Source organism: Schistocerca nitens, chromosome 6 (assembly GCF_023898315.1).
Source record: "Schistocerca nitens isolate TAMUIC-IGC-003100 chromosome 6, iqSchNite1.1, whole genome shotgun sequence".
NCBI lineage: Eukaryota > Metazoa > Arthropoda > Insecta > Orthoptera > Acrididae > Schistocerca > Schistocerca nitens.
Genome location: NC_064619.1, coordinates 650,842,235 through 650,869,293, shown reverse-complemented (window position 1 = coordinate 650,869,293; position 27,059 = coordinate 650,842,235). Strand labels below are relative to the sequence as shown.

The 27,059-nt window shown below is 42.8% G+C and overlaps 1 protein-coding gene across 4 annotated transcripts in view; it reads right to left on the bottom strand.

The window, feature by feature from the left end:
- The window catches only part of LOC126262332 (hemicentin-1-like), a 1,226,997-nt gene that overhangs the window by 379,237 nt on the left and 820,701 nt on the right, over positions 1 to 27,059 (bottom strand). For 3 of the 4 annotated variants that reach the window (XM_049958886.1, XM_049958888.1, XM_049958887.1), the window contains exon 5: positions 14,060 to 14,143. The exons of the other annotated variant lie outside the window; for it this stretch is intronic. In XM_049958886.1, the coding sequence (XP_049814843.1) occupies positions 14,060 to 14,143 (84 nt within the window). The remainder of the gene's footprint in view (positions 1 to 14,059; positions 14,144 to 27,059) is intronic. 4 annotated transcript variants of the gene reach the window in all.

The window sequence follows — 27,059 nt, the reverse complement described above, 5'->3', positions numbered from 1 at the left end:
TCATTACTCAGCTATACGTACGGTATTTTCTATTTCTCAATTACTTGTGTACGTGAATAATTGCTCGCTTCACAGCAGTCCAGGTTAAAACTCATAGCACCATGTTTCAGGCTCAAGTCGGTTGAACGGTCAGAGGAACGCAAGGGCATACCATCTTGATTACGGACATGCCTAGTCAAAAACAGCAGTGTTCATTCCAACCTTCTGATGGAAAACAGCTCTACACTTTTAGTTCCCTAAGCAGCACTACTTCCACAAAGTATACATTAATACGAATATGATTAATGGGAAATGTTCATAAGGACTTAAAAATACTGGTGCTAAAGATCTTTATTAGGCTGAATGAAAAAGTCATTTTTATTTAATAATGTCGACCGAAGCTGCGTAGTGGGGCAGCTTTGCCGAACAAGCATCAAGCATTACCCGCATCTTGAGAGGGATTATTACAACTATTCATACTCCCCCACATTAACGCCACGCCAAAGGCTCTTTTGATACGTAAAAGAATATCTAGGTCTGCAAAAGCAGTGTGTGTGTGTGTGTGTGTGTGTGTGTGTGTGTGTGTGTGTGTGTGTGTGTCTGTGTACGGCACTTTCTGTGAATGTGGGACGACTTACGTGGGGCAGATTATTAGGACAGTTGAACAGAAGTGCAACGAGCATTAGGGACACATTCTAATATCAGTTATCGCATTAGCAGAGCCTCGAAAATTGTCATGAAATGAACTACGACAAGACCAGCATCGTGATACAAACGTCAGATTTCTGGAACCGCGTAATTAAGGGGTCTATCGAAATAAAGGTGTCGGAGAACGTAATAAACCGCGAGTAGGTGTGAATTTAAGTAAAGCTTGTGGCACGACGTTCTGTCACTGAACGCAAATTGCAATACCCAGTTTCTGGCTGGCTATCAAACGGTTTTCAGAGGCAACAAAAACTTCATTGTCGGTATATTTCATACAACTATTGACAGATTTTAAAATTTTTAAGCGCTCTCATAATCTATTCATTAAGAGATAGAAACTTACCTTAAAGTATTAACACAATAGTGAAGTACTTAAGTCAAAATCTGTCTTTATATCTTGAGGCAAACGTAACTCACGGCGGCTATATTACCCAGAACTTATTCATCTGGTGTTTGATAATGAGACCACCTAGCGACTTACAACAAACTTTACACGTCACTTCAAATCTTTTGGAAATTTTTTCTCACTGGCATCCCTCTCGAAATAGCGAAAAGAAAAAGTATTAGCGCTTACTGCATTTTCGTGGTACGTGCTCTAAAATTCCGGCATCAGGTATTACGTTCTAATTTATCACTTCTTTACTAGTAAGTCTAGCAGCAACAGGCAGTATCCACAGATACAACTGAATGGGCCTGGGAAATCATATCATTGTAAAACACATATTCCAGGTGATACGATGTCATAAATATTGAAATTCATGAAAATCTCTTGAGACGGATCACACATTGTTGATACCATACGCATCCAGCGATTCACAATCACAAAGTTTAGCGACTTTCAACAAGCATTAAACATAATTTCAGACCTTTGAATCGGGATTGTGGGTATGCAATTGTATTGTTATTTGGAAAGTGCTGGCATCACTATTCCAACAGTCATTTACAGTCTGGAGTGTAGCAGCCAATATGTAATACAGCACAGCTCGCTGCAACTGTGTCGGTCTCCTAAAGATTGTGCTTGAAATGGAATCAACACCTCGGCGGAACCACCAGGAAGCCTACCATTAACCACGAAGCTTATTATATTGCTACAAAAAATATCAAAATTTTATGTCACTAACGAGAGGTACAAGAAACCCAATAGATTCCGGAAGGAAAGGTAAGGAAGCAACTGTTCGAAGATGCTTGTAGCTCTCCCGCTGGATTTCCCATCCCTTGGCAGCCACCTTGCGTCATATTCCGATACAGAAGATCGACCGGTCGATAGGTATCTGCCGGCAGCGGCCGCAGCCCCGTAGCATCATATCGGAATCCGCATTAGGGCCCATCCGGCAAGCAGCGGCGGCAGAACACGGCCCGCTGCGAGCTACGGCTCTTCTACAGATGCGATCTCCACTTATCGAGACGTGGAGCTCTGCGGCCTCACGGGGGCTGGGAGAGCACTTCCATCAAGGAAACATTCAATCCAATACGTGTACCGAGATCGAGACGTCTCCTGTGTGTTACGTCTTTCTGTAGTCGAGCAATCGTGCTAATGGTTCCCTTTATTTCATTTCAAATCTTAGTTGTAAAGAACCTATGCCCTTGTCCATCACTTTCTGGTGCCTATTCTTTTCCTTATGCGCAAGGTACTGGTGATGGTACGTTATTAATAGAGATCAAAACTGAGCATCATGTACGCGCTTTAACCTTGTTGACTCCCTAAGTTCGGAGATCTCCGCGAATCGTAAAGTCGTCAGTCGAGTCTTGTCGCGTACAATTAGACTCTACTAGCGAACCAACACAATGACAGCTGTGTTAGCGGTGACTATTGCTCTATCTCTGCATGTGTACAGGGTGGTCCATTGATAGTGACGGGGCGAAAAATCTCACGAAATAAGCGTCAAACGAAAAAACTACAAAGTACGAAACTCGTCTAGCTTGAAGGGGGAAACATGTTGGCGCTATGGTTGGCCCGCTAGATGGCGCTGCCATAGGTCAAACGGATATGAACTGCGTTTTTTAAACAGGAACCACCATTTTTATTACATATTCGTGTAGTACGTAAAGAAATAAGAATGTTTTAGTTGGACCACTTTTTTCGCTTTGTGATAGATGGCGCTGTAATACTCGCAAACATATGGCTCACGATTTTAGATGAACATTTGGTAACAGGTAGGATTTTTAAATTAAAATACAGAACGTAGGTATGTTTGAACATTTTATTTTGGTTGTTACAATGTGATACATGTACCTTTGTGACCTTATCATTTCTGAGAACGCGTGCTGTTACAGCGTGATTACCTGTAAATACAACATTAATGCATTAAATTCTCAAAATGCCGCACCATACATTAACCCGCCAAAGTCACTGACGTTCCACTCGTCGCAGCCATCGTGGATTTTCCGTTGCCTAATAGTGCATATGATGCCGGTTTACGTAACCTTTGTTGGTGAATGACGCTTCGTCGCTAAATGGAACGAGTGCAAAAAATCTGTCATTGTCCCGTAATTTCTCTTGTGCCCAGTGGCAGAACTTTACACGACGTTCAGAGTCGTCACCATGCAATTCCTGGTGCATAGAAATGTGGTACGGGTGCAATCGATGTTGATGTAGCATTCTGAACACCGACGTTTTTTAAATTGCCGATTCTCACGCAATTTGTATGCTACTGATACGCGGATTAGCCGCGACAGCAGCTAAAACACCTACTTGGGCATCATCTTTTGTTGAAGGTCCTGGTTGACTTTTCAGATGTGGCTGAACACTTCCTGCCTCCTTAAATAACGTAACTATCCGGTGAACGATCCGGACACTTGGAGGATGTCGTCTAGGATACCGAGCAGAACACATAGCACACGCCCGTTGGGCATTTTGATCACAATAGCCATACATCAACACGATATCGGCCTTTTCCGCAATTGGTAATCGGTCCATTTTAACACGGGAAATGCAGGCCGAGGTGGCCGAGCGTTTCTAGGCACTTCAGTCCGGAACCGCGCTGCTGCTACTGTCGCAGGTTCGAATCCTGCCTCGGGCATGGATGTGTGTGATGTCCTTAGGTTTAGTTAGGTTTAGGTAGTTCTAAATTCTAGGGGACTGATGACCTCAGATGTTAGTTAAGTCCCATAGTGCTCAGAGCCATTTGAACCATTTAACATGGGTAATGTATCACGAAGCAAATACCGTCCGCACTGGCGGAATGTTACGTGATACCACGTACTTATACGTTTGTGACTATTGCAGCGCCATCTAACACAAAGCGAAAAGAGTAGCCCAACTAAAACATTCATATTTCTTTACGTACTACACGAATATGTAATAAAAAATGGCGGTTCCTATTTTTTTAAAAAAAAGCTGTTGATATCCGTTTGACCTATGGCAGCGCCATCTAGCAGGCCAACCATAGCGCCATATGGTTTCCCCCTTGAAGCTAGACGAGTTTCGTTCTTTGTAGTTTTTTCGTTTGACGCTTTGAGAGTGTTGCAGAATATATTGTGCGGAGAAATAATTGTTAAGGAACAATACGAGACTTTGCGCCGTTTCCGAGTTAATTAGAATTGAAATTATGTAGTCAGGCCGTTGCGTGCGCAAACGCGTTGTTCGTTTGGTTTCTTAAAGCGGAACACAAGAGCGACACAAAAAATCCTCCATGACGATCGACCCTTTCCTGACAACCTCAGTAAAGCTAACCATTTTGCTTCCCACCTATCCGAGGTCTCCTCCATTCCTGACGATCCCCATTTTGATTACTCCCTCTTCCCCACCGTCCTTGACCGCACTGACACCTCTGTTCCCCCGCTCGCCCCTAGCTTCCAGTACTTGGATCGGTTACCCCCCTCCGACATCAACACTCCAATCACCGCACAAGACATCACACTCGTCCTCCGCTCCAAACACAACACCGCCCCTGGTCATGATGGCGTCACCTACCGTCACCTCAAGGAATCCCCTCCATCCTTCCTGTCTGTCCTTTTCCCCGACCTGTGGAAGACTTCCCGTGTCCTGCTGTTCCCTAAACCTAACAAAAACCCCTCTGCTACCTCTTCCTATCGTCCAATCTGCCTCCGTGTTCAGTAAGGTCTTCGAGGCCATCCTCTCTCGCCGTATTCACCGCCACCTTAACCAGCACCGCCTCCTTCCTATTACCCAATGTGGCTTCCGGCCTTCCTTCTCCGCCGACGACCAGCTCCTTAACTTTACCAATCTTCTTTCCCTCCTACTTACGTCCCGTCGCTCCGCTATCTTTGTTTCCCTTGATTTCCAGAACGCCTATGACCGTGTCTGAAATCCCGGGCTCCTCTTCAAACTCCAGACTTACGCTCTCCCCATCAACTTCGTCCGTCTTGTTGCTTCCTTCCTCTCCCATCGTTCCTCCTATGTGACTATCCACAATTCCAACTCTTGTACTTTCTATCCCTCTGCCGGCGTGCCCCAAGGTTCTGTCCTTTCCCCGCTCCTCAATCTCCTATACACTGCTGATATGCCCAAGCCTCCCCCTCCTGTTCATATTCTCCAGTTCGCTGATGACACCGCCTTCCTAGTCCTTTATCCTACCCTTCAACGGTCCCAACTTACCCTACAAACCCACCTTGACCAATTCACCACTTGGTGCAACCAGTGGTTCCTCCGTGTTAATCCCTCCAAAACCGAGGCGATAATCATAGGCCGCACCACCCGCTCCTTCCGCCTCCATGATTTCTACCTCACCATTTATGGCCGTCCTATCCATCTCACTCCTACCCTCAAATACCTTGGCCTCACACTCGATCGCCACCTCACCTGGACTCCTCATTTCCTTACCATCCAAAACAAAGCTCACAACCGCCTCCACCTCCTGAAACTCCTGTCCGGCCAGACGTTGGGTCTGCATCCTTCCACCATCCTTCACACCTACAAATCCTTGATCCGCCCCATCCTCTGTTATGCCAGCGTAGCTTGGATTTCCGCCCCTCCCTGGTTCTATAAAGCGCTCCAAATCCTCGAGCGACATGCGCTCCGCCTCGCCTTCCGCATCCGCCTTCCGTCCCCCACGCGCATCCTCTATGACCTCATCTCCTTCCCCCACCTTCTTCTTTTCCTTGAACACATCCAAACACTATATATTGTATGCCGCCTTGATCCCCCTCACCCCCTGGTGTATCCCTTCCTCTCCACCCCCAACCAGTTGCCGCGCCTTTACCGTTGCGTCCCACCCTCTCTCCATTTCCACACCCTTCATCTCCTTTCCCAATGCAACTTGCACCGTCTACCCCTACCGGATGATGAGCTTCGCCCTGACATCTACCCTTCCTACCAACTGTAACCCCAACTTCCTGCCTCCTCCTCAGGGCTCCCTCTCCTTCCCCTCCCTCATGAGCGGCTTCCCCCTCCTACTCTCCCTCCATCTCTTGTGCCTCCTTTCAGTGTCTCTGCACTCCCTCCTGCCCTGTCTTCCCTCTTCCTCTCCCACCTCACGTGTTTCCTGCCTCTTCATGTACCCACTGCTGCCCCTCCTCTCTTCATCCCGCCGCTTCCCCTGCTGCCCATTGCTCTCCCCTCCTTTTCCATCCTTTCTGCCCTTTCCCTCGGCAGGTCCCGCCTGGCAGTTTTATTCTTCATCGTGTGTGCTCCAAGTGGGTTTTAAGTGTGTTGTTCCGGAGTGTTTTTGCTACTGTGGCCGGCTTTTAACATGTGCATGTCCATTCAGTGTCTTCTCTGAGTTTTGAAGAAGAGCCAACTGTGTTTTTTTAACTTTCTGGTGACATTTTTTTAACTGTCCTCCATGAACGTCTCTGTGTTAGTCTATTTTTTACCTCCATTTTCTCCCATTATTCTGTTTTAAGTTCCCCTTTATCGCCTTATATATGTAACATTTTATTCTTATTTTAATTTGTCATGCCACTCGGCTGAAGAGCGGCAGATTGTGCCGCTGACAGCCCTCCCCTACCCATATGGGGCAGGGGAATGAAATCACAATAAAGAAAAAAAAAGACACAAAAATTGGACGTGGGAGGTTAGTAAGTGGCGAACCTGAGCCAGGGGCTGAGAGCTATCATCCACACTGTGACAACCACTGACACTAATTCTATCTGGCGGGCGTTTTAGTTGCCAGCTTCAATGCTGATTATCTAGGAAACGGCGCAACCTATCAATTTCTTTCTTAACATTTGACTCTCAGCACAACCCAACATGCAGCACTCTCACAAGCTATTTTGACCTTTTCTGACCACCCTGCATAAAGGAGTAATAGAAACTGATGAAGTTTCTGGAGTTTTTAAATTCTGAGGTACAGCTGTAATTCAAGTGTTCCTAAATACTCAACGCACATGTCAACAATGTGCCAATTCAAAAATTTAACCGCTAGTCCCGAATGTCGTTATATATAGTAAGACAGTAACATTCAACTAATTCATCTGTTTCTTGTTTATGTTCATAAACAGGAGATTTTTACTGCATAAATGGCAAATTTGTTCAGTTTCAATATAATGTTCCTTGGTTGCTAACCACTTCGATTTGAAGTTAGTTAACATTTCACGAAGCATATACAGTTATCGAGGATCATAGAACTGGCGCTGTTACTAACCCAAGAAAATTCCATTTCTTTTTATAATACGAGTATTATGCTTCCCTTAGAGGAACTACTTAGTTTAAATTTGATACCTTTTGTAATAGATAATGTCATTAATGTTCTTTTTTTTGTCTTTATGAAATTTATATAGACCTCCTTTCCACTTACTTTATAGCTAGTAATAGGTACCACACCTACAGTTTTCCATGGCAGAATACACTTCCATCCCCAACTGTGGCATCTATGATGTTGCCAAGGCACCGTGATTGCAAATACCTGAATTGCACTAAATTTTTATTTAATAAATGCGTAAAGATTAAATTCTATCATGTGACTGTGTACAGAGAGATAGAAACTAGTTCGCCAGTCAATTACGCAATGTGCGTATTTCATGATCTCTGTCCTTTGTGAGGGAGAACGATTTCGTTGCTGAATACATTTCACGGATACCGTAAGCCAACTAAACAGGCCATCTGAAATTGAAAGGCGGCTATTAAAACTTTTTAATCCACCGAAGCACATGTTTCGAACTTGTCAAAATGGATTTTTCGTCTTAAGCTGCTTTCACCGGAAAACTTATTACACAGAGATGTGGTGTGACAAGAACACGTCACCCAAATTGGAAGGAATAGAAAGCGATCTGGCTAATGCAAAACAAACCATGTACGAAGTTTGCCAAGCAACGACATCAGACAAACCGATACACCTTGAAACTTCCTGGCAGATTAAAACTGTGTGCCCGACCGAGACTCGAACTCGGGACCTTTGCCTTTCGCGGGCAAGTGCTCCACCATCTGAACTACCGAAGCACGACTCACGCCCGGTACTCACAGCTTTACTTCTGCCAGTATCTCGTCTCCTACCTTCCAAACATTACAGAAGCTCTCCTGCGAACCTTGCAGAACTAGCACTCCTGAAAGAAAGGATACTGCGGAGACATGGCTTAGCCACAGCCTGGGGGATGTTTCCAGAGTGAGATGTTCACTCTGCAGCGCAGTGTGCCCTGATATGAAACTTCCTGGCAGATTAAAACTGTGTGCCCGACCGAGACTCGAACTCGGGACCTTTGTATGTCACTGGCAAAAGTAATGGCCCTCTATAATTATTTGGGTCAGGTTCAGATCCTTTCTTATCCAGAGAATTTATATTGGCTGGTTCCCAGTCCTCTAGAATTATCTCTTTCCTCTAGATTTTGTTTATTATATTTTTAAGCATAATTGTAGAGCTTTCCAAAATTCTGCCTTAGTTCCATCCTCTGCGACTACCGTACTGTTTCCCAATCCAGCATATAATATCTTTAATTTATTCTAAATCTGGAGCTCTTGAGTTGTCATTTTTCCTGCAATGTTTACTGAAGGTAAACTTTGATTCAGGTTCATGATTTGGTGTAAATCTTCAAAAGTTTTACGCAACTAGATGCACAAATATTGGAAAACCCGGTGGATTTCGGAAAGACAGGTGATGCAGCGAAAAAATTTAAAATCTAAAATATATTCTGCAAATGAGTCAGATGAGGTGCCATGATACAACAGTTACATTTGTAGATTTCAAGAAAGCGTACGATTCCACTGACATTAATTCCCTCATATCAATTATGAAAGAATTCTATTTCGGTAATGAATCTACAAACATTATCCAAGACACAATAAGAAATGATTTGTCTAAGGTCAGGTTCTGTGCCTAATTCGCACAAACTTTGAGATAAAAAAAGGAGTCATACAAGAAGACGACCTGTCACCTTTGCTTCTCAACTGCTCCGTCGAGAAGGTGATTAAAGACCGGCAAACTCCTACCCGATAGAAAAAAATTGGGAAACCAAAGAGATGATATCTCTGTGAACTGACTGACATTCACAAATGACATTGTGTTCGTAACAGACACCCAAGAAAATGCCAAAATCTGCACAAAATCTAACTGTGAAAACTTTATTATGGCACACGAGCCGTAAACATTACAGTACAGTAGTTAGTCCTTATACCATCCATGGCGCCGAGACACAAATGCAAAAGGGTGGCATAAAGCAAATTACGAAAGGAGGAAGAACACTGGTTAGTAGCATACTTTTCCCAGGAGCAGCAGAACCAGAATACAAGAGGTACAGCGTATCAGAGACGTGTATAAACATGTAGAGAATCTGACACATACAGTGCGCAAAACGAAAATGTCATTCTTCGAACATTTAATTATAATGGAAGCGACAGAGCGACCAAGCAAATTTTTAGTGATATTGTGAACATGAAACGACAACCTGTATAGTTTACACAAACACTAAATGACTTAAAAGAAGGCAACATCAACATAATGGATACACATATCAGAAATTTATTTAGGTACAGAATTCAGAATGTGGTCTTCAGGGACTACTAAGGAAGAAAAGGGAAACACCCTCATAACATCGAACAGTTCTGGAAACAGAGATCAGAAAACATGAAACGAATATGGGTGAAAGGGAAGAAGATTGCATGCACCATGAACTGAAGTATTGCTTTAACGTGCTCTGTGAAAGGGCTACTTGAATAAATAAATATAACGTAGTTTTTCAGTATGAGGCCTGTTCCATCCTATTTTTACAAGTTATTACGTAAATTCTAAATGGTAGGAACAATTTAACCACCGCTGAGTGTCAATTTTTATTCCTTTAATGAAATTTACGGTGGTTAAAAGGCCTCCATCATTTACATGATAGACTGAGGCTGTGGGTCCGTATTTGAAGAAACCATCTAAGTTATTCACATCATTTGATAATGACAGTCTAAGAAGTCTAAACCTGCTCTACTATCTCTTCTGTGTCCTGAGGCTGACACACATCATGAAAAAATGTTTACAAGACCATCACTGTGCTCCGCTAAGAGGGTTTTCTCTGTCTGTGTTGGTTACGCAACATTTTATTGATTTAGTCATTTCGCTGTCGAGTTTTATGTACACTGCCGCCAAACAGAACGTTGTCATCAAGGAAACAAAAATGATTCACAAACATTCCGTCTTCGTTTGTCCAGTTCAAAGACTCTTAAACTGCCTCTATGAGAGTGGTGAATAATTTTTGAGAAGTAGTATCTCCGTACCTCATAAAATTTTTAGGTCTGAATTTCGCATTATCCTCTTGAAGCTCAGTGGAATGTGTAGCGCTGACATTTATATTCATCAATGCCGTGCTTCTCGAAAACTGACTGTACACATTCGGTTGCAGCAGAATCAAAAAATTTCAAAAAATGAATTTCAGAAGCAGAGGTATAAATTCTCTATGAATTTCAAAAGCAGAGGTAATAATTTCTTACTGCTCCGTTCCATAATTTTCCCCAAGGTTTGTAGTTGGACTATAGTGTTATATCCAGTTCACATGCCAGGTGGCTTCTCCTTTTCTAGTAAAAATCTCATGTGCAATAATCTTGATAATAACTTCCTGTGATACTGTCTTTGACTTCTGTTGTTGCAATTAGCGCACCTTATCATGGCTGTATCTTAAACTGAGTGGTTGGTAACTAAATGGTTAAGGATCAGACACGAAGTCCAAAGGTTGGGAACTGACTCATCAATTGATCCCAAGATTTTTTTATCTCATTTATCAGTTCTTCCACGTCTGGAAATTATTACTTTCATGTGTGAGAAATACCAACGTGTATTTCCGTTCGTAATTCATTTAAAATTCCCCTCATAAGTGACTGGGTTAGTTCGAACATCGGAAACACACAAATTAAACACGACAATTTCTATCAAATGCTGTGTGGCAAGCAAAGCTATTTTCATGTTGAGGTCAGCTTTAGCTATAATTTTTAAAACCTCTTCCTGTACTCAAGGGCAGTTATCCAATTAATTACTCAGTATCTAATATTTAATTGTGCATCCCAAATTGATTTCCTGATCCTGTGAATCAATCAGTAGATAACATGTTTGGAAGCTATTACAAACCACTTATTATTTACTTCTTGTGTCTTAAGCAAACTGAAATTTAAGAGCGTTTTCCATGAAACGCGTTTTGTTTCATTTAAAAGAAAATGCGGAACGCGTCTGGTGTGACAACGTTCTTAAATTGCGGCACACTTGAAACGGAAGAAGGAAGTAATAATGGATCTTCCACGGGACTGTTCACTTCTTATTGTGATTGCATTTTGTGATGGAGCATTACAATATTTCTGTTTATACTTCCATTATACATACATTCTATGACTTTCAGTGCCTTGCACTCTTCCGATATACACAACTTCTCCTTCATTTATTCAAAATTTCTAGGATTTCATCACATTATTTTATATCCTGGATGCACTGTAATCCACGGCTTTTAGGATAGTCCACTAACAAAGTTCTTACTAACTGAGGTATCCTCCACGGTAATCGCTATTTTCACAGAAAATATGCTGCTCTTTAGATTACAAAAATGCTGATAGAAGCACAGAATACGTTACGTTAATTTACAAATCTGTAAAGGGAAAGGAATTGTCCGAACAATGACCTGTACAATTATACATGTGCAAAGCCTTATAGTAAGTACTATGTAGTTAAGTGCTGTTAGTGGAAAATATTAGTGGGCATGGCTTTATTTCAAACCTAACTTTCAATAAGCCACTTCCCAAGTACATAAATGTCTTGAAGGAATGCATTTTCGTGCATGAATCTGTTTTTATTTGAAATAAACACTTTATTTCATTATTGACGATTAGGTGATTTCGCCTCATTGGGATTATTAAAATACATCATACGAAAAAATTACACTTACACCACCTCAATATCCGCACGGCAATGTCGATAGAAAAAGTAATTACATATACATCTACAATCCGCAAATCACGTTACGATATGCAGCGGAGTGTGTAATGATACCGCTACGTGGTTCCCTCTCTGTTCCATCCGCAAGTGTCGTGTGGGAAAAATGACTTTCGACAATCCTCCAAATTAAATCTAACTTTTCGAACTCTCTCGTTGTAGTCATTTCGCGGGACGTATGTGGAAGTATGCAGTGTGTTGCCTGAGTCTTCAATGAAAGTACTCTCTCAGTACTTTCAATAGTAAACCTCTCTATGATTCACAACACCTCTCTTGTAGCGTCTGCCACTGACTTTCGCGCCAGCTAAACGATCCTGTGAGGAAACGTGCCACTCTTCGTTGGATCTTGCCTGTCTCTTCTATTAATGCAACCTGGTGAGGGTTTCAGACTGCTGAGCAAGACACAATATTCGGTCAAAAAACTGTTTCATAACTCACTTCGTTTTTAGGATGATTTACATTTACATGCCGGCAGCGGTGGTCTAGCGGTTCTAGGCGCTCAGTCCGGAACCGCGCGACTGCTACGGTCGCAGGTTCGAATCCTGCCTCGGGCATGGATGTGTGTGATGTCCTTAGGTTAGTTAGGTTTAAGTAGTTCTAAGTTCTAGGGGACTAATGACCACAGATGTTAAGTCCCATAGTACTCAGAGCGATTTGAACCATTTTTTTACATTTACATCGGATTCGTCCTGTGAATCTCTGTATGGCATCTGCTTTTCCTACTTTTTGTTCTACGTGGTCATTCCACTCTAGGCCGCTCCCTACGTTTTTACAGTAGTTACTCTTTGCAGCAATTTGTCGTCAATAGCATAATTATGCAGTAGTGGATTACTTCTCGTATACAGGGTGTTATAAGTGCAGATATTTTTACATGTGGTACCTTAATATGTACACATATCAGTGTGTTTGTTGCTTTTCTCTGAGTCGAACAGCATTTCCAGTAACATGCAACACAATTTTCTACCTAATTTGGCCGGCCGGAGTGGCCGAGCGGTTCTAGGCGCTACAGCCTGGAACCGCGCGACCGCTACCGTCGCAGGTTCGAATGCTGCCACGGGCATGGATGTGTGTGATGTCCTTAGGTTAGTTAGGTTTAAGTAGTTCTAAGTTCTAGGGGACTGATGACCTCAGAAGTTAAGTCCCATAGTGCTGAGTGCCACTACCTGATTTTTTTCTGCACAGTCTTAACTGCAACACTAAGTGGGCGACGGATGTCAGCATAGACTAATGGTTGTACGTATGCGTGTCCCAACTTTAACATCTGACCGGTGCTTGAGGGCAAATAAGCACCAACGGCTTGTTCTTACTACATGTACCTTGAGGTACTACCCAACGTAAAAACATTAGCTATAATTATTAGTCTCCAAATGAAGTAAATATTGATGTAATGCTGTTCAGTACATCGCCCTCGGTCACCAACAGAAATACCTGCATTAACAGCCATTATACCCTGTATATGAGCAGTATGTTACATTTCTTTACGTTCAGAGTCAACTGCCAATCCCTGCAACATCCCTGTATCTTTTACAGATCTTCCTTCAGATCACTACAGTATTCTGTCATTGCTTCCTTCTTACAGACAACTACATCATCTGCAGACAGTTTCATGAAGCTTCCGATATTATCAGTAACGTCCCTAATAAGAGTCCAAATGCAGCAGATGAGGGCAAAACATTCTGTATATAGTATTTCACAGCTACGATGTGTACGTACGTACTACTGCTGCACTATACTGCTGTGTGGATCATGACGTGATGTAAGCAAAACATTATTTTGTGAGATATATCTCAATAAAGATCAATGTGGCGACATTAACTACTCGATAAAATAAAGTATTTATTTAAAACAAAAAGGTACTTCCCTCAAAGGGTACCTTTAAAGTGTTACGATGCATCTTCATTAGGTTCTGATCTGCCAGAACGAGTAGCGTGTATGGAATCCACTTGGAGGGGAGATTGTTTGGCAGAGAGACCTAAACAGGTAGGTAACATTCACACGTGCTCGTGTTGGGCAGAAAGCAGGTGTTAGTGAAGCACATGTGGCCCGGCCCTCGGACCTGTGGCGGAGCAGGCGGCACGGTCGCTTACCAGGCTCGGGCGTGACAAAGAGCTCTTCCGCGACGGAGGAGGATTGCTCCTCAGGCGGGCTATCGGTTGTGGTTGTAGGGGGGCCTGCGGAACAGACAAGAAGAGCCACGGTCAGAACACTCTGCTCCGCCTCCACTGCCTGCATGCGTTAGTCGCTCAACATGCCGCACTCTGGTTAGTCAGCCAACATCTACTTTGCTGCCCGTTAGCCGGTTCCACACGGACGGCTCCAGAAACAAACAGAAGAAAAAATACACAGTAATCAGTAGGAAAATACAGGTCTGCTATAAATGATCCATTTGGTTTCTAGGCTCAACAGGCTGTTATGGATATACGTGCAAGACATTGTGATTATTGGTACCTAAATATGTAACCAATTAATGGTGTTATTTATTACTTTTTGTGGTCTAAGGGTCTTCCCATAGACACTTCCTGATATTTTTAGCACAGTGGTAACAGCATTTCTAACGCGACTACACCTGTCAACATAGACTAAGCATTTTGCGTCCATGTGTCCACACTTCAACACCTGACCTGCTGCCACAGTGGTAACAGCATTTTTAACGGGACTACACCTGTCAACATAGACTAAGCATTTTACGTCCATGTGTCCACACTTCAGAACCTGACCTGCTACCCACGCATTAATGGCTTTCACTTGTCCCATGTACTTGGAAAATACTAAGTAAAAAAACTAAAAACATGCAACTTCTAATAGCTATAATTACGAGGGTGAGTCAAATGAAAACATTAAATTTTTTTAAAAATATGATTTATTGTGCAGAAGTGGTACAAAGCTGTATCAGTTTTTAACGTAATCTCCCCCACGCTCAATGCAAGTCCTCTAGCGCTTATAAAGTGCATAAATTCCTTTAGAAAAAAATTATTTTGCTAGTCCGCGCAACCACTCACGCACCGCGTGGCGTACCTCTTTGAGTGGTCCAAACATATGGAAATCACCTGGGGCAAGGTCTGGTGAGTATGGTGGATGAGGAAGACATCAAAATGCAGGTCTGCGATTGTTGCAACTGTAGTACGGACAGTGTGGGGCCTTGCATTGTCATGTTGCTAAAGGACTCCTGCTGACTGCAATCCACGTCACTTTGATTTGATTGCAGGCCGCAGATGATTTTTGAGGAGGTCGTACACAGACCTTGTGACAGTGGTCCCTCTGGGCATGTAATGCTCCAAAATGACGCCTTTCTCGTCCCATAAGGGATTCAGCATAACCATCCCTGCAGATGGTTCTGTTCGAAACTTCTTTGGTTTTGGTGATGAGGAATGGCGCCATTCCTTCGTTTCCGGTTGGTGGAAGTGAACCCAGGTTTCGTCCCCAGTAACGATTCTTTCAAGGAAGCCATCACCTTCTCGTTCAAAGCGCCGAAGATGTTCTTCACAAGCATCAACACGTCGTTCTGTCATATCAGGAGTCAGCTGCCGTGGCACCCATCTTGCAGACACTTTGTGAAACTGGAGCACATCATGCACAATGTGGTGTGCTGACCCATGACTAATCTGTAAACATGCTCCAATGTCATTCAGTGTCACTCGGCAGTTTTACTTCACTATGAGTTCAACTACTGCAATGTTCTGTGGAGTCACAACTCGTTGAGCCCGACCTGGAGGAGGAGCATCTTCCACTGAAGTCACACCATTTGCGAACTTCCTACTCCATTCGTAAACTTGCTGCTGTGACAAACATGCATCACCCTACTGAACCTTCATTCGTCGATGAATTTCAATAGGTTTCACACTTTCACTACGCAAAAACCGAATAATAGAACGCTGTTCGTCGTCCCTGGTGCATGTCGCAAGTGGGACGGCCATCTTTATACTGATACTGCGGCAGTATGTGTGCATCTGCACTATGCTGCCACCTACAGGCCATTCTGCACGCTGTTTGTAGCACGCTTACCAACTTACAGGATAACGGCAAGGAATTCGATTTGTTATTATAAATTTAAGGTTTTCATTTGACTCAACCTCGTATTAGTCTGAAAATAAAATAAATACTAATGTAATGTTGTACACTACACTGCCCTCAGTGACTAAGAAAAATGTCTGCACTTATACCCTAGACGATCTGTATATTTACCAAAATATTTCATGTACAGATGTGACAGATGCACGAATAAAATTGTGAGCTCATCAAGTTTGCATTTAGAACTCTGCAGACTTTCTGTTAATGGCCCTCTGATCATATGACACACGTCCAAGTGCTACTCGAGTTCACTCCATACCTTATGTAGCAAGATCCTGTCACAGGTCTTCACAGCAGCGCTGATGTATTATCTGAACTTTTCCAGCATTCTCGGCAGTGGGGGTACATGAACATGCTCCTTACTCTATTCAAGAAGGAAAAATCACAAGACAGTAGGTCAAGTGACCTGGGGGCCAAGGTCAGTTGCACATCATCTTCGCCACTGCGATGCGGAAGTTCGGCGTTTAGCTAGCGATGAATATCGATCCTCCAATGAGAAGTTTCCCCGTCTTTTTGGAAGACGATGTCATCGGAATCAGCTGTCAGTTGCGGAGACAAACACGACTGTAAGATATCAAGGTAAGATGTATGCGTCACAATTTTCTCACAGAAAGGAAACGGGCCATGCATCTTCGTCTGTGACACTGCACAAAAAATATTAACATTCGGCGAATCTCCTTCATCCGATAGAATTTTTTTTCAGCGCCCTACACGCACTCATTGTGGCGATTAACTTTTCCTCGTAAATCTAAGGTTGGTTGGTCATTGAAGGAGGAGGAGGATATTAGTGTTTAACGTCCCGTCGACAACGAGGTCATTAGAGACGGAGCGCAAGCTCGGGGGAGGGAAGGATGGGGAAGGAAATCGGCCGTGCCCTTTCAAAGGAACCATCCCGGCATTTGCCTGAAGCGATTTAGGGAAATCACGGAAAACCTAAATCAGGATGGCCGGACGCGGGATTGAACCGTCGTCCTCCCGAATGCGTTGGTCATTGAATATCACCTTGGAGACGAAATGTCCATTCTCAAGTGCTTCTTGCACTGTAATGCAAAATTGAAGCCGCACGGCCTAATCTTCGAATTGTAATTGTTGCACGAGCTGCACACGGTGCAGTTTGAAAAGTAGCCGCCGTCGCAAAATATTACGCACAGTTACCTGCGCTGTCCCACATTCTGGGCTTGCACGTACCATTCATGTCTTTGGATTGTGCACGAAACTTTCCCTCACCCTCTCCACGGCCGCATCTGACACGCTTGGTCAACCCTCTTCTGCTTACAGAGACAACGTGTGTCCCTTAAATGGTCAATAACAACACACAGTATTGTGTTTACAAGGCTGTTCGTTTCCATAATGCTTTCTGAACGCACATTTAATTCTTGTAACATATGAGTATGACGCATAGTCCAACACACACAAACTCTTTTCTCGCTTTGTCGCCGTTTTGTAACGTTTTGTAACGCTAGCTGGTGAACACAGTGCTGCTCTGTTTATGCATCAATCACATTTGTACATGTAATGCTTTGGAAAACATAGAACTCTGGAAACAAAAGAATCACTTCTAGTATTTCTGTAGTATTACACTAAGTGAAGCCTAGTACGCAGCACCGGTACGCATCTGGTGAATACAATAGTGATTTCTCCATTCTCCTGCTGCTACTGATGTGCGCTGCTGAGAATTAGGCAATAGCTTCATACACACATGTACTTCAGTTCTCCTGTAGTTCTTCACTTACACCTGTGGTACGTTGCTAGTGCGTAACTCATTAAGGTCTAGACAAGATATAGCTACTTCCTGCACGGAACTGCAGACAGGGGACTTCTTTACAGAATGCCGCCAAGGACCATTGTCTGAACAGATGGCATGATGGTATTGGTAGACTCTCAGCCCACCTTCCGTCCGTCTTCAAATAACAGACATGTACTCAATAGTAAAAGGCCCTTCTCTAATAAATCTAACAAATGAGCTGTGTGATTAAGCGCAGGGCTTCGCCAGTTACTGGAGAAGCTGAAACCAACTAAATAGGAGCTTCCAAAGGTGAACCTTCAATGTAAGTGTGTGTCCTTTAGTGTGAATGAAGAGGGCGAAACGCAGCAGCTACGAGAATTGCCGTTGTATAATTCGACAGTCGAGACAAAGAACGTACGTTGGGCAATCAGACAAACAATGGTTCAAATGGCTCTGAGCACTATGGGACTCAACTGCTGAGGTCATTAGTCCCCTAGAACTTAGAACTAGTTAAACCTAACTAACCTAAGGACATCACAAACATCCATGCCCGAGGCAGGATTCGAACCTGCGACCGTAGCGGTCTTGCGGTTCCAGACTGCAGCGCCTTTAACCGCACGGCCACTTCGGCCGGCCGGGCAATCAGAAATCTGGACAGACTAAACTTGGCAGGACGCTATGAGACAGAATCTTCCAGAGTGGAACGTTATCGTGCGAGGCCTTATGAGAGAAGCTTAGCTGCTACTCTTGTATTTGCCACACTGTCCACAGAAACGTCTTGGAAGGGTTCACTCGTGCGTGTGAATGACCGTCAGCGAAATTGCAGTTAGGCTCGGTCCAGAAAAAGCTACAACAGCCACCACCGGAGAACGCCGACAACGTATGCAATGCCGAATGCGTCTTACAACATCAACGCCGCCACTAAACCGATTATCACCAGCTGACACTATACACTTAAGTGCTCCTATCGTAGTCCATCTGATAATATTCCAGAGCAATAACAAGTACAAAAAGATGCTGATAATTCTCATTAATACAATGGGCACTCGACTGTTTTCTTATTTCGGTCGTAATGGTGGCGAGACGCAAATTGTTTTGTACCATGGGGCTTACCAAACTTGATCACTATAATGTTTGTTGGTGTAGGGCAGTGCATACTCTTTGCTTTTATTTAAATTAATCCTTACATTGATCTGGTCCTATTCTCCATGTCTTCCAACTTGTTACTAAAGTTTACATCTCCATACAACTACCGCAGCCCTCTTTTGAATATTACAGTCTTAATCTACCTCCACTATTTTTCCTTCACACTGCCCCTTCCCATGCCAAGTTAACTATGTCTGGGTGTTGTAGCCGAAGATCCACTAATCTGTCCAGTATTCTACGAAGTGCCTTCCAGATACTTGTTTCCGCAACAATTCTTTGCTGTAACTGTGATCAATTATCACTGGGAATGGCGTGTGGGCACTACAGGTACATAAATATTTAACATTACCAACCACGTGACAAAATGTACAATAGATGCATATGCAAGTACAAATGCTGCTACTACTACAGTTATGTATTTAACATGAAGCAAGTTTTCTTAAACTTGATGTACTCTTAATACGTGATTCGAAACTCGCCACTCTATTGCTAGTAGTTTCCTATGAATCAGCATTCATTAGAACAGGGTCTGGTTGTTCCATGATACCATTCGTTAAGTACATGGAAACTGGCTACAGGAACTATAATAACAGGGCGGACTGATGACAATTTGGTGTTGTACAAAAAAGGAGCGGATGTAAGTGGTGGCTTGCATTAGCTGCTCCTTTACACTGCTCTCACGATGACGTGACAATATTCATGCACTATTAGTCATACTAAAAAAGCAACAAAGTGAATAATGGAAACTTCTTAAAGTATTTCAACAGCACGATCAATGCAACTGGCGCAAAGCAGTAACTAGGAAAAAAGCAGATTGCAAAGTCTAAAAGAAATCTAATCGGTTAGTAACTACTCGTAATAAATTGTGATTCCAAAAGAATTATTTTGCGAACGAAGCATTCGTTAAATGACGGCAACTTTCAAATAATTTACTAAGAAATAACTCATGCGTTACAATCAAAATCTCAATTTTTTCCACATTACAAATTCCATTCGTCATTTAAACTACGAATAACAACAAAGTTGAAAGATGAATATCTCGTGTACTCTTCCATAGAATGCGTCTTCTGTTTATGGTCAGACTGTAGTAATTATGTGAAATTCATTGTAGTATTCGCATTATGTGACCCATATGGATGAGCTGTTGAGCATCAGTGGATCTTTAATTCAAAGCTTAGTGGTTTACACATGTAAATTCAAAACTCTAAAACCTCTTAGGAAATATATCATATTTCACCTTTCTTCATCCCTTTCGTCATACACATTACACATATGAAATTATTTGCCTAGCAAAGGATTACTTCACACTTTTCCAACATCTTTTGTTGCTCTAGCATGTTGTGTTCCTGTAAGTTGCTTCTGCAGTCTTTTCTTATCCATTTGCAATACGCAAAAACAATTTTTCGTTCACATTCCATCAATTCACCATGCAGTGTTCACCCCCGCTTGCTTTCATTAGTCATAGATATGTGTTTCAGTCAAGTTAATTCCCAAATGCATTTGTTTATTTGTTCTTTCCCATAATAGTTTCAAGCATGACTTTTATCCATTGTTCATTGAGACACTAATCACTGAATGGTTTTCGTATTAAATGCTCCTGTGTGATTACTAGAGGTGATAGTACATGCCGGTAGCAGATCGTAACTAATACTACTGCCGGTTCACATGCAAATAACAAATCGTCCATCCATATAAAAATCATGACAATTAAAAAAAATAAATTTGCCTAAAATAACATCAGTATAGTCCCTACAAGACAAATAAACATACAAATGTACAATTCTAGGGTACGACTTAATTCATACGCCTTTCTTTGAAGCATAAATCTCAACACCCTTTACAATGAAATTATCTATTATTTAAAACTATCCTTTGGATACAGTGTCAAGAAGTTAAGACAAACCAGTTGAACTATACCAGTAAAGTAATAAAAGTTGACAAATGGGGAAAATGTTCACAGCACACGTTAGTGTAGAATACGGTGTTATGGAGATTCTACTTCTTCCTGCATTAAACACGGTATCGTGCCATGAAATTATTTACAGCGCTGGAGCGTGAAATTGAAGCAAGTTTATTTATTTGGAAGAAGCAAACAACATCCAAAAAGTCTTTTGTAAAGCCCGTAATTCATAATTAACACAGAAAACACATTCTTAACGAACTGTGGCTGCAAGATGTGCGCATGAGTGTAATATATGTCGCACTGGCTGGGTACTAGGCAACCGAAATAACTATAGTGCTTGTCACATTGCCTCAGTGCTTGCCTGAATATTAAGTGCTACACATTGTTGTAATATATGTCGCATTACCTAGATGCTAGAAAGCCCACATTTACCTGGATGCTAGGCATTACCATTTTCTGTAATGAATGCCACTTTTCGTGGGTGGTTTGGAGTCTACACTACTGCAAGTACCACCTGGAGCTAGGTTGCACACATTGCGGTAATGTATGTCGCATTGCCTACGTGGCAGGCAGCCAACGTTAATGTAATGTGTGTTGTATTCGTTAAGTGCTAGACAATGTCCAGTACAATAATGTATGTGGCATTGTCTCGGTGCTATGCATTCCATATTACTGTAGTAAATGTCGCATTTCCTGGGTGCTAGTTAGCACGCTCTATTGTACCGCAGATAGCATTGCCAAGGTGCTAAGTAGTACATACTACTATAATACATGTTGCATTGCACTGCGTATGGGTTTTTCAGTCTGTCTGTCGCAAAAGAACCTGGGTTTACGTTCAGAAACGGGCCTCGGTCATCGCACAATTTCTTCGTGTAACACGTATATCTTTTGCTACAATTTCGGGGAATGAAAAATACCGGCAGCGAGATTCGAGCCACACACTTGGCGATTATGAAACTAACCGCTTACTCTGTCAGCTGCGGACTGCTTGAATACTAGTGACCATCATACCAAGTATATAAGCATGCCCAAAATTATCAAACTCGATTTTCTCGGAAGCGGTTGTTCACCTGTGTTGAGGTCCTGCTCGTGCCCCACACACCCTGTTAATATGAATCAGATCGGTGAGACAGCATCAGCAACTTTCGAGGCCATGAAGCTGTACCGCTGCCGGCTTGCACGCTAACACAAAGGAGAGTATAGTGGTTCTCGTTGAGTTAATGTTGTGTTATTAGCGCCCAGATTGCCAAATGACCTGCTCCATCGCACACCGTCATCCCGACTGCAGTAGAGGTCGCAACCCAGGCTGTTACAGTACAGTGCCCTGCAGGGTACGTATTTAATAGCCCACACCGACAGCATACCAATAATATGCGATGGGAGCAATGGATACGGACAGACATTGATAGCCAGAGATCACGATCAAATTTTTGCGGACTACGCTCCGGCCGTTCGCTCAGAAATGCGTGACTACCGCCGTCACAGAGGCGATGGGCAGTCGGTGTGCCCCTGCGTCGCGAGCTGGTGAGGACAGCCAGTGATGAGTACAGGGTAGGAGGAGGAGGAGGAGGAGGAGGGGGTGGCGCAGCTGGGTGATTACTGTGCGGCGGCGGGCGTTTTAATCTGTCAGCGCGGTCGGCGCGCTGTATTGCGCGGTCAGCCCGGGTGGCGCTGATCAGGTCTGTGGCCGCGTGTTATCAGGCACAACAGTCTGCCGGCTTCGTTACGTCAAGGCCAGTAAAACCGAAACATCCTGGCCGCGTTACGCCGCGTGGAACTTAATGCGAGGACTTTGCGAGCTTCGCATCAACGAGAGGTACTCATCAGGTTTTAAACACCACCGAGAAAAGCAGAATTAAGGTGATTAATTTTTTATATATACTAAGATTCTTCTGTGCGAATGCACAAACAGTGCCCGAACTCTTACGGGAATCGGCAACGCACCGTGAATAATGAGTATAATGGGCGGGGGCACGGCGAATGTAGTGCGCGACAATACGTTGCGAATGTGGGTTTCGCGGGAGGCGTGCCAGAGATAAATCCCTGCAGTCGCGCTATCCTCTGTGTCCTTCGGTGGCTCAGATGGATGCCGGCACGGTAGCTCAGCGTGTTAGGTCTGAGGGTTAGCTCCCTGAGTTAATCGATCAACAACGAACTTAAACGGATGTCTTACGACGTCCACCCCGAGCAGATGCAACGAACAAAATGGATAGAGCGTCTGCCATGTAAGCAGGAGATCCCGGGTTCGAGTCCCGGTCGGGGCACACATTTTCATCTGTCCCCGTTGACGTATGTCAACACCTGTAAGCAGCTAAGGGTGTTCATTTCATTGTAATTAATTTTTTGTTTGTTTACAGTTATCATGTCTGGTGTAATGGCACATACTCAAACTGCCACGCTACATTATCGCAGCACGTCTCTGCAGTAGCCTAAACAAATGGCACAGTCCATCTCTACCTTACCAATTCACTGAAAATAGTCAAAAAATAATTACTCAGTTTTACTTTTTCAGTTGATAAGTAGTACAGTATGACTACCCCTTGAACTCAAGCTTCAATGTATCAAAAATATTCTGAAGTTACGGTCTTATTTTACCTGATGTAATCACAAGTACAAACAAAGAAGCGAGAGCGGATAAGTCGAAGCAGTGCATGAGGGCCTTTACCAAGAGAGTGAACTGTCTGTTAATAAGGTATGAGATGAAATGCATGACAATGCATACAACATAAGATGTCCAATATTAAAGAGTTCGACGGAGCTTTGTAATACTTGAGCCCAAATAAGGCAGAAGACACAGATACCATTCTTTCGGTATTTTCCGTAAATTCGAAACATCACCCTGTATACTTGTACTTGTCAAACTAGTTCTATTATGTAATTTATGCCTACAGGTTTTTAAAAAGTAATATGCATATTTAGAACGCATGTATTTGATAAACTGTAACACGTATCGCTACGAACACATCTTTACGAACTTTTCAAGTTTAAATTGAGGCATATAGCTACGAAACCTGTGACACATATTTACAAATCTTTCAATTTTAGATTTCAGATGATAATGTATCCTTCACCTTTGACACGATATTCGAATTCCTCCCATACTCGCCTAAGCAAGTCCATCGTCACTAACATAATGGAAGTACAGATACGGTTCTTCAGCTCTTCTAGGTTCCCTTGCAGTGTTGGTGCATAAATATGTTCTTAACATAACCCCATGAGTTGATTCTGTATGACTAAGTTGGAAAGCTGTTTGAAATCGTGTGACTTTTTCATGGGATACACGGGTGTGGCCATGGCTCTTTCCTTCCAAACATATCCTACGTGTACAAACCGTTGATATCATCTGTGAATGTTCCATCCATTCGAAGGATCAGTTAGATGTCTAAACTTGAAACGTCTTTGAACTGTAATCACGGAATCACATTTCGCAAATTCGAGAACACAAAATAATTCCTGTAGCGGCGTAGCCATTTTGCAACATGTGATGATAACCACGCAAAACAGAAGATAACCGACATCTAGCAGTAATGACTATTAACTAGGCAATGTATTCGTTCCTGCAGTAGAAGGGTCATGGCTCAGCGATCCATAGTGTTGACAACATAATACTATGTAATACGTATATTATTTTTGAAACACCCTGTATTAATGGGGAGGATACGACCTTCAGGCGTCTCCAAACTGTACTTTATTAATAGCTAAACTTTCCAAGGCTACTTTTGAGTAATTGTACATGTGTATTCCTTAATAAGGGACACTTTTCGGCATAAAAGTGATAGATTTTAAATATTTATGAACGGTTTCTTAATTCTTAGTACTTATTCTGTGAAATAGACGGTTAGTTTGAAAGAAAGGTTTATTACTAGAAGAGGCTCTATAACATGTTCTCAAAGTTAGTGCATAAATAATTCGTATAACACGCCTGTAACCCCTCATATATTTCAGCTGGATTGGTGACAGCATGACAGTACAGAATTAAAGCAAACAAAGTTTGAAATCAGTTCTATTTTTACATCAACTATATCTGAGGACTCTGGAGTTTTCTGGCTAGAAAGCCTGCGAGCACCATGAAATGTATGGGTTGTTAACTAGTTCACTACGATAAGGCCGAACTTACTACCCCTACATTTCTGTAATACCCCTACATGAAGATCAGTACGTTGAGCAGGAAAATGTACCAACCTGTCGCTCCAATAATATACCACAGGCTTTCCACTCTCCTGGTGCCGATCTACGAGGGTTATCGGTCGACACTGTTTATGTTTATTTTAAAATACAGTGTTCATTGACGTGGGGAAGCATCTGACAGCGCCAGTAAAAACAAATAAAGACGTCAGAGAAGGTTGCTGTTTCTCTCAAACACTTTTTATATTTATGTTGAGGAGATGGAAACAATTTTTCAGCTGTAGTATAATGTTCTCGCCGCAGTATAGTTCAAGCATTATTTTAGATGGATGCGATGTTCCTATCGCGCGGTCTATGGATCCAAAGAAATATCGCATAGGAATATGAGAGTATGGACTAATAATATCTCCACATAAATCCAAAGTAATGGCATTTGGGAAAAAGATGATATGATCCAAAACTGAGATAAGTAGGGAAGAAACAGGTGCGGTATCCATTTTTGATTATCTTGGATGTGAAGGAACTAAAACAATAAATAGCGACATACAAGTAAAACTTTTAAATTGAAACCTATCTGTGGAACAATTCACAGAATTCTGAAATTTGAAAGCAGAAAGGAAAGTAAACTGACGCTTTATGAAGCAATAGCTATCCCGGTAGTATTATATGGAAGCGAGAAGAGGCTACTCATGAAGAAAGGCAGAAGGAAAATTGCGTCAACTGATATGAAATTTCTCAGAGCACTGAAAAGTTCCACACTGATGGACAAATACGTAACATAGAAATAAGACAAGAGCAACGTATTTTTGACTTGGAAAACAAAATTAAAAACTATAAGGTAAACTGGTGTAATCATTTAGAAAGAACGCAGCAAGAGTGTCTGCCTAGAGTCGCCATGAGTAAGCCCACCGGACAACGAAGAGTCGGACGTCCAAAATAAAACAGCATAGAGGCAGACGTGATGACACTTTCTGCAGGACCAGACCCATTTTGCAGGACAATGCTCAAGCAGTCACAGTGCCACAGTGCAAGCTGTTGCTGATTTGTTTGACTGATGGGGCTGCTAAGTGTTATACCACCTACTGCACTCCCTTGACTTAAGCCCTCGTAAGTTCAACTCGATTTCTAAACTAAAGGAAACACTTCATGGCATTCGCTTCAGAAATGCTACAAATTCGACAGGCAATAGACCGCGCCGCTCGAACTGTCAACACAACTGGCACTGCTAAGAGTATCCTACGACTTTCACATCGCTGGCAACGGGTTATACCCAATGCTGGTATGCTTGAAGGTCATTAAAACTCTGAAACACGTATATATTTTGTATGTGCTATTAATAAATAGTTGCCACTACTTAAGCTCTAACCCTCGTAACACAGGTGCATGGTTTTATGTATTGTATATGTGCTGGCGTAAGCTGTCGCCAGCACACCAGTCCCGTTAGACGAAGGGTGAAGATCGATAAGGAGGCGCTGAATGAAGCGCGCCTATCACGAGGGTGGTCAGAGACACACGGACAAGCAACACGCCACCAACGCCCCCTCGACAGCAAGTATTTAGGCTGCCGCCGCTGACCGGAGGCCACACTCACTCACTGACTCACTCCGCCAGTTGGCGTCTGCCAGTATATCCCCAGAGTGGACTCAGAGTGCAATACCGACCTGTTTAGTGACTACAGCGATATCAGCAGTGAGGCTAAAGGTTTGTAATAGCAAGATTACAGTTATTGTCTTCAAGAGGCCAATTACTGAAGACCTTGCACCAAAACACATTACTCTATTCAAGTTAAGTAAATTTTCATGTAAATAAAGACCTATATTAACCCATGTGAGCATTTGTGATGTAGAATGAGGCTACCAATAACGACATCCTCTCCCTCGACACATAACGACATCCTCTCCCTTGCTCCCTTGCGGTAGAAGACTCTACTGCATGAGAAATACCAAGAATGGAAGCCGGCCGGGGTGGCCGAGCGGTTCTAGGCGCTACAGTCTGGAACCGCGCGACCTCTACGGTCGCGGGTTCCAATCCTGCCTTCGGCATGGGTGTGTGTGATGTCCTTAGGTTAGTTAGGTTTAAGTAGCTCTAAGTTCTAGGGGACTGTTGAGCTCAGAAAGTC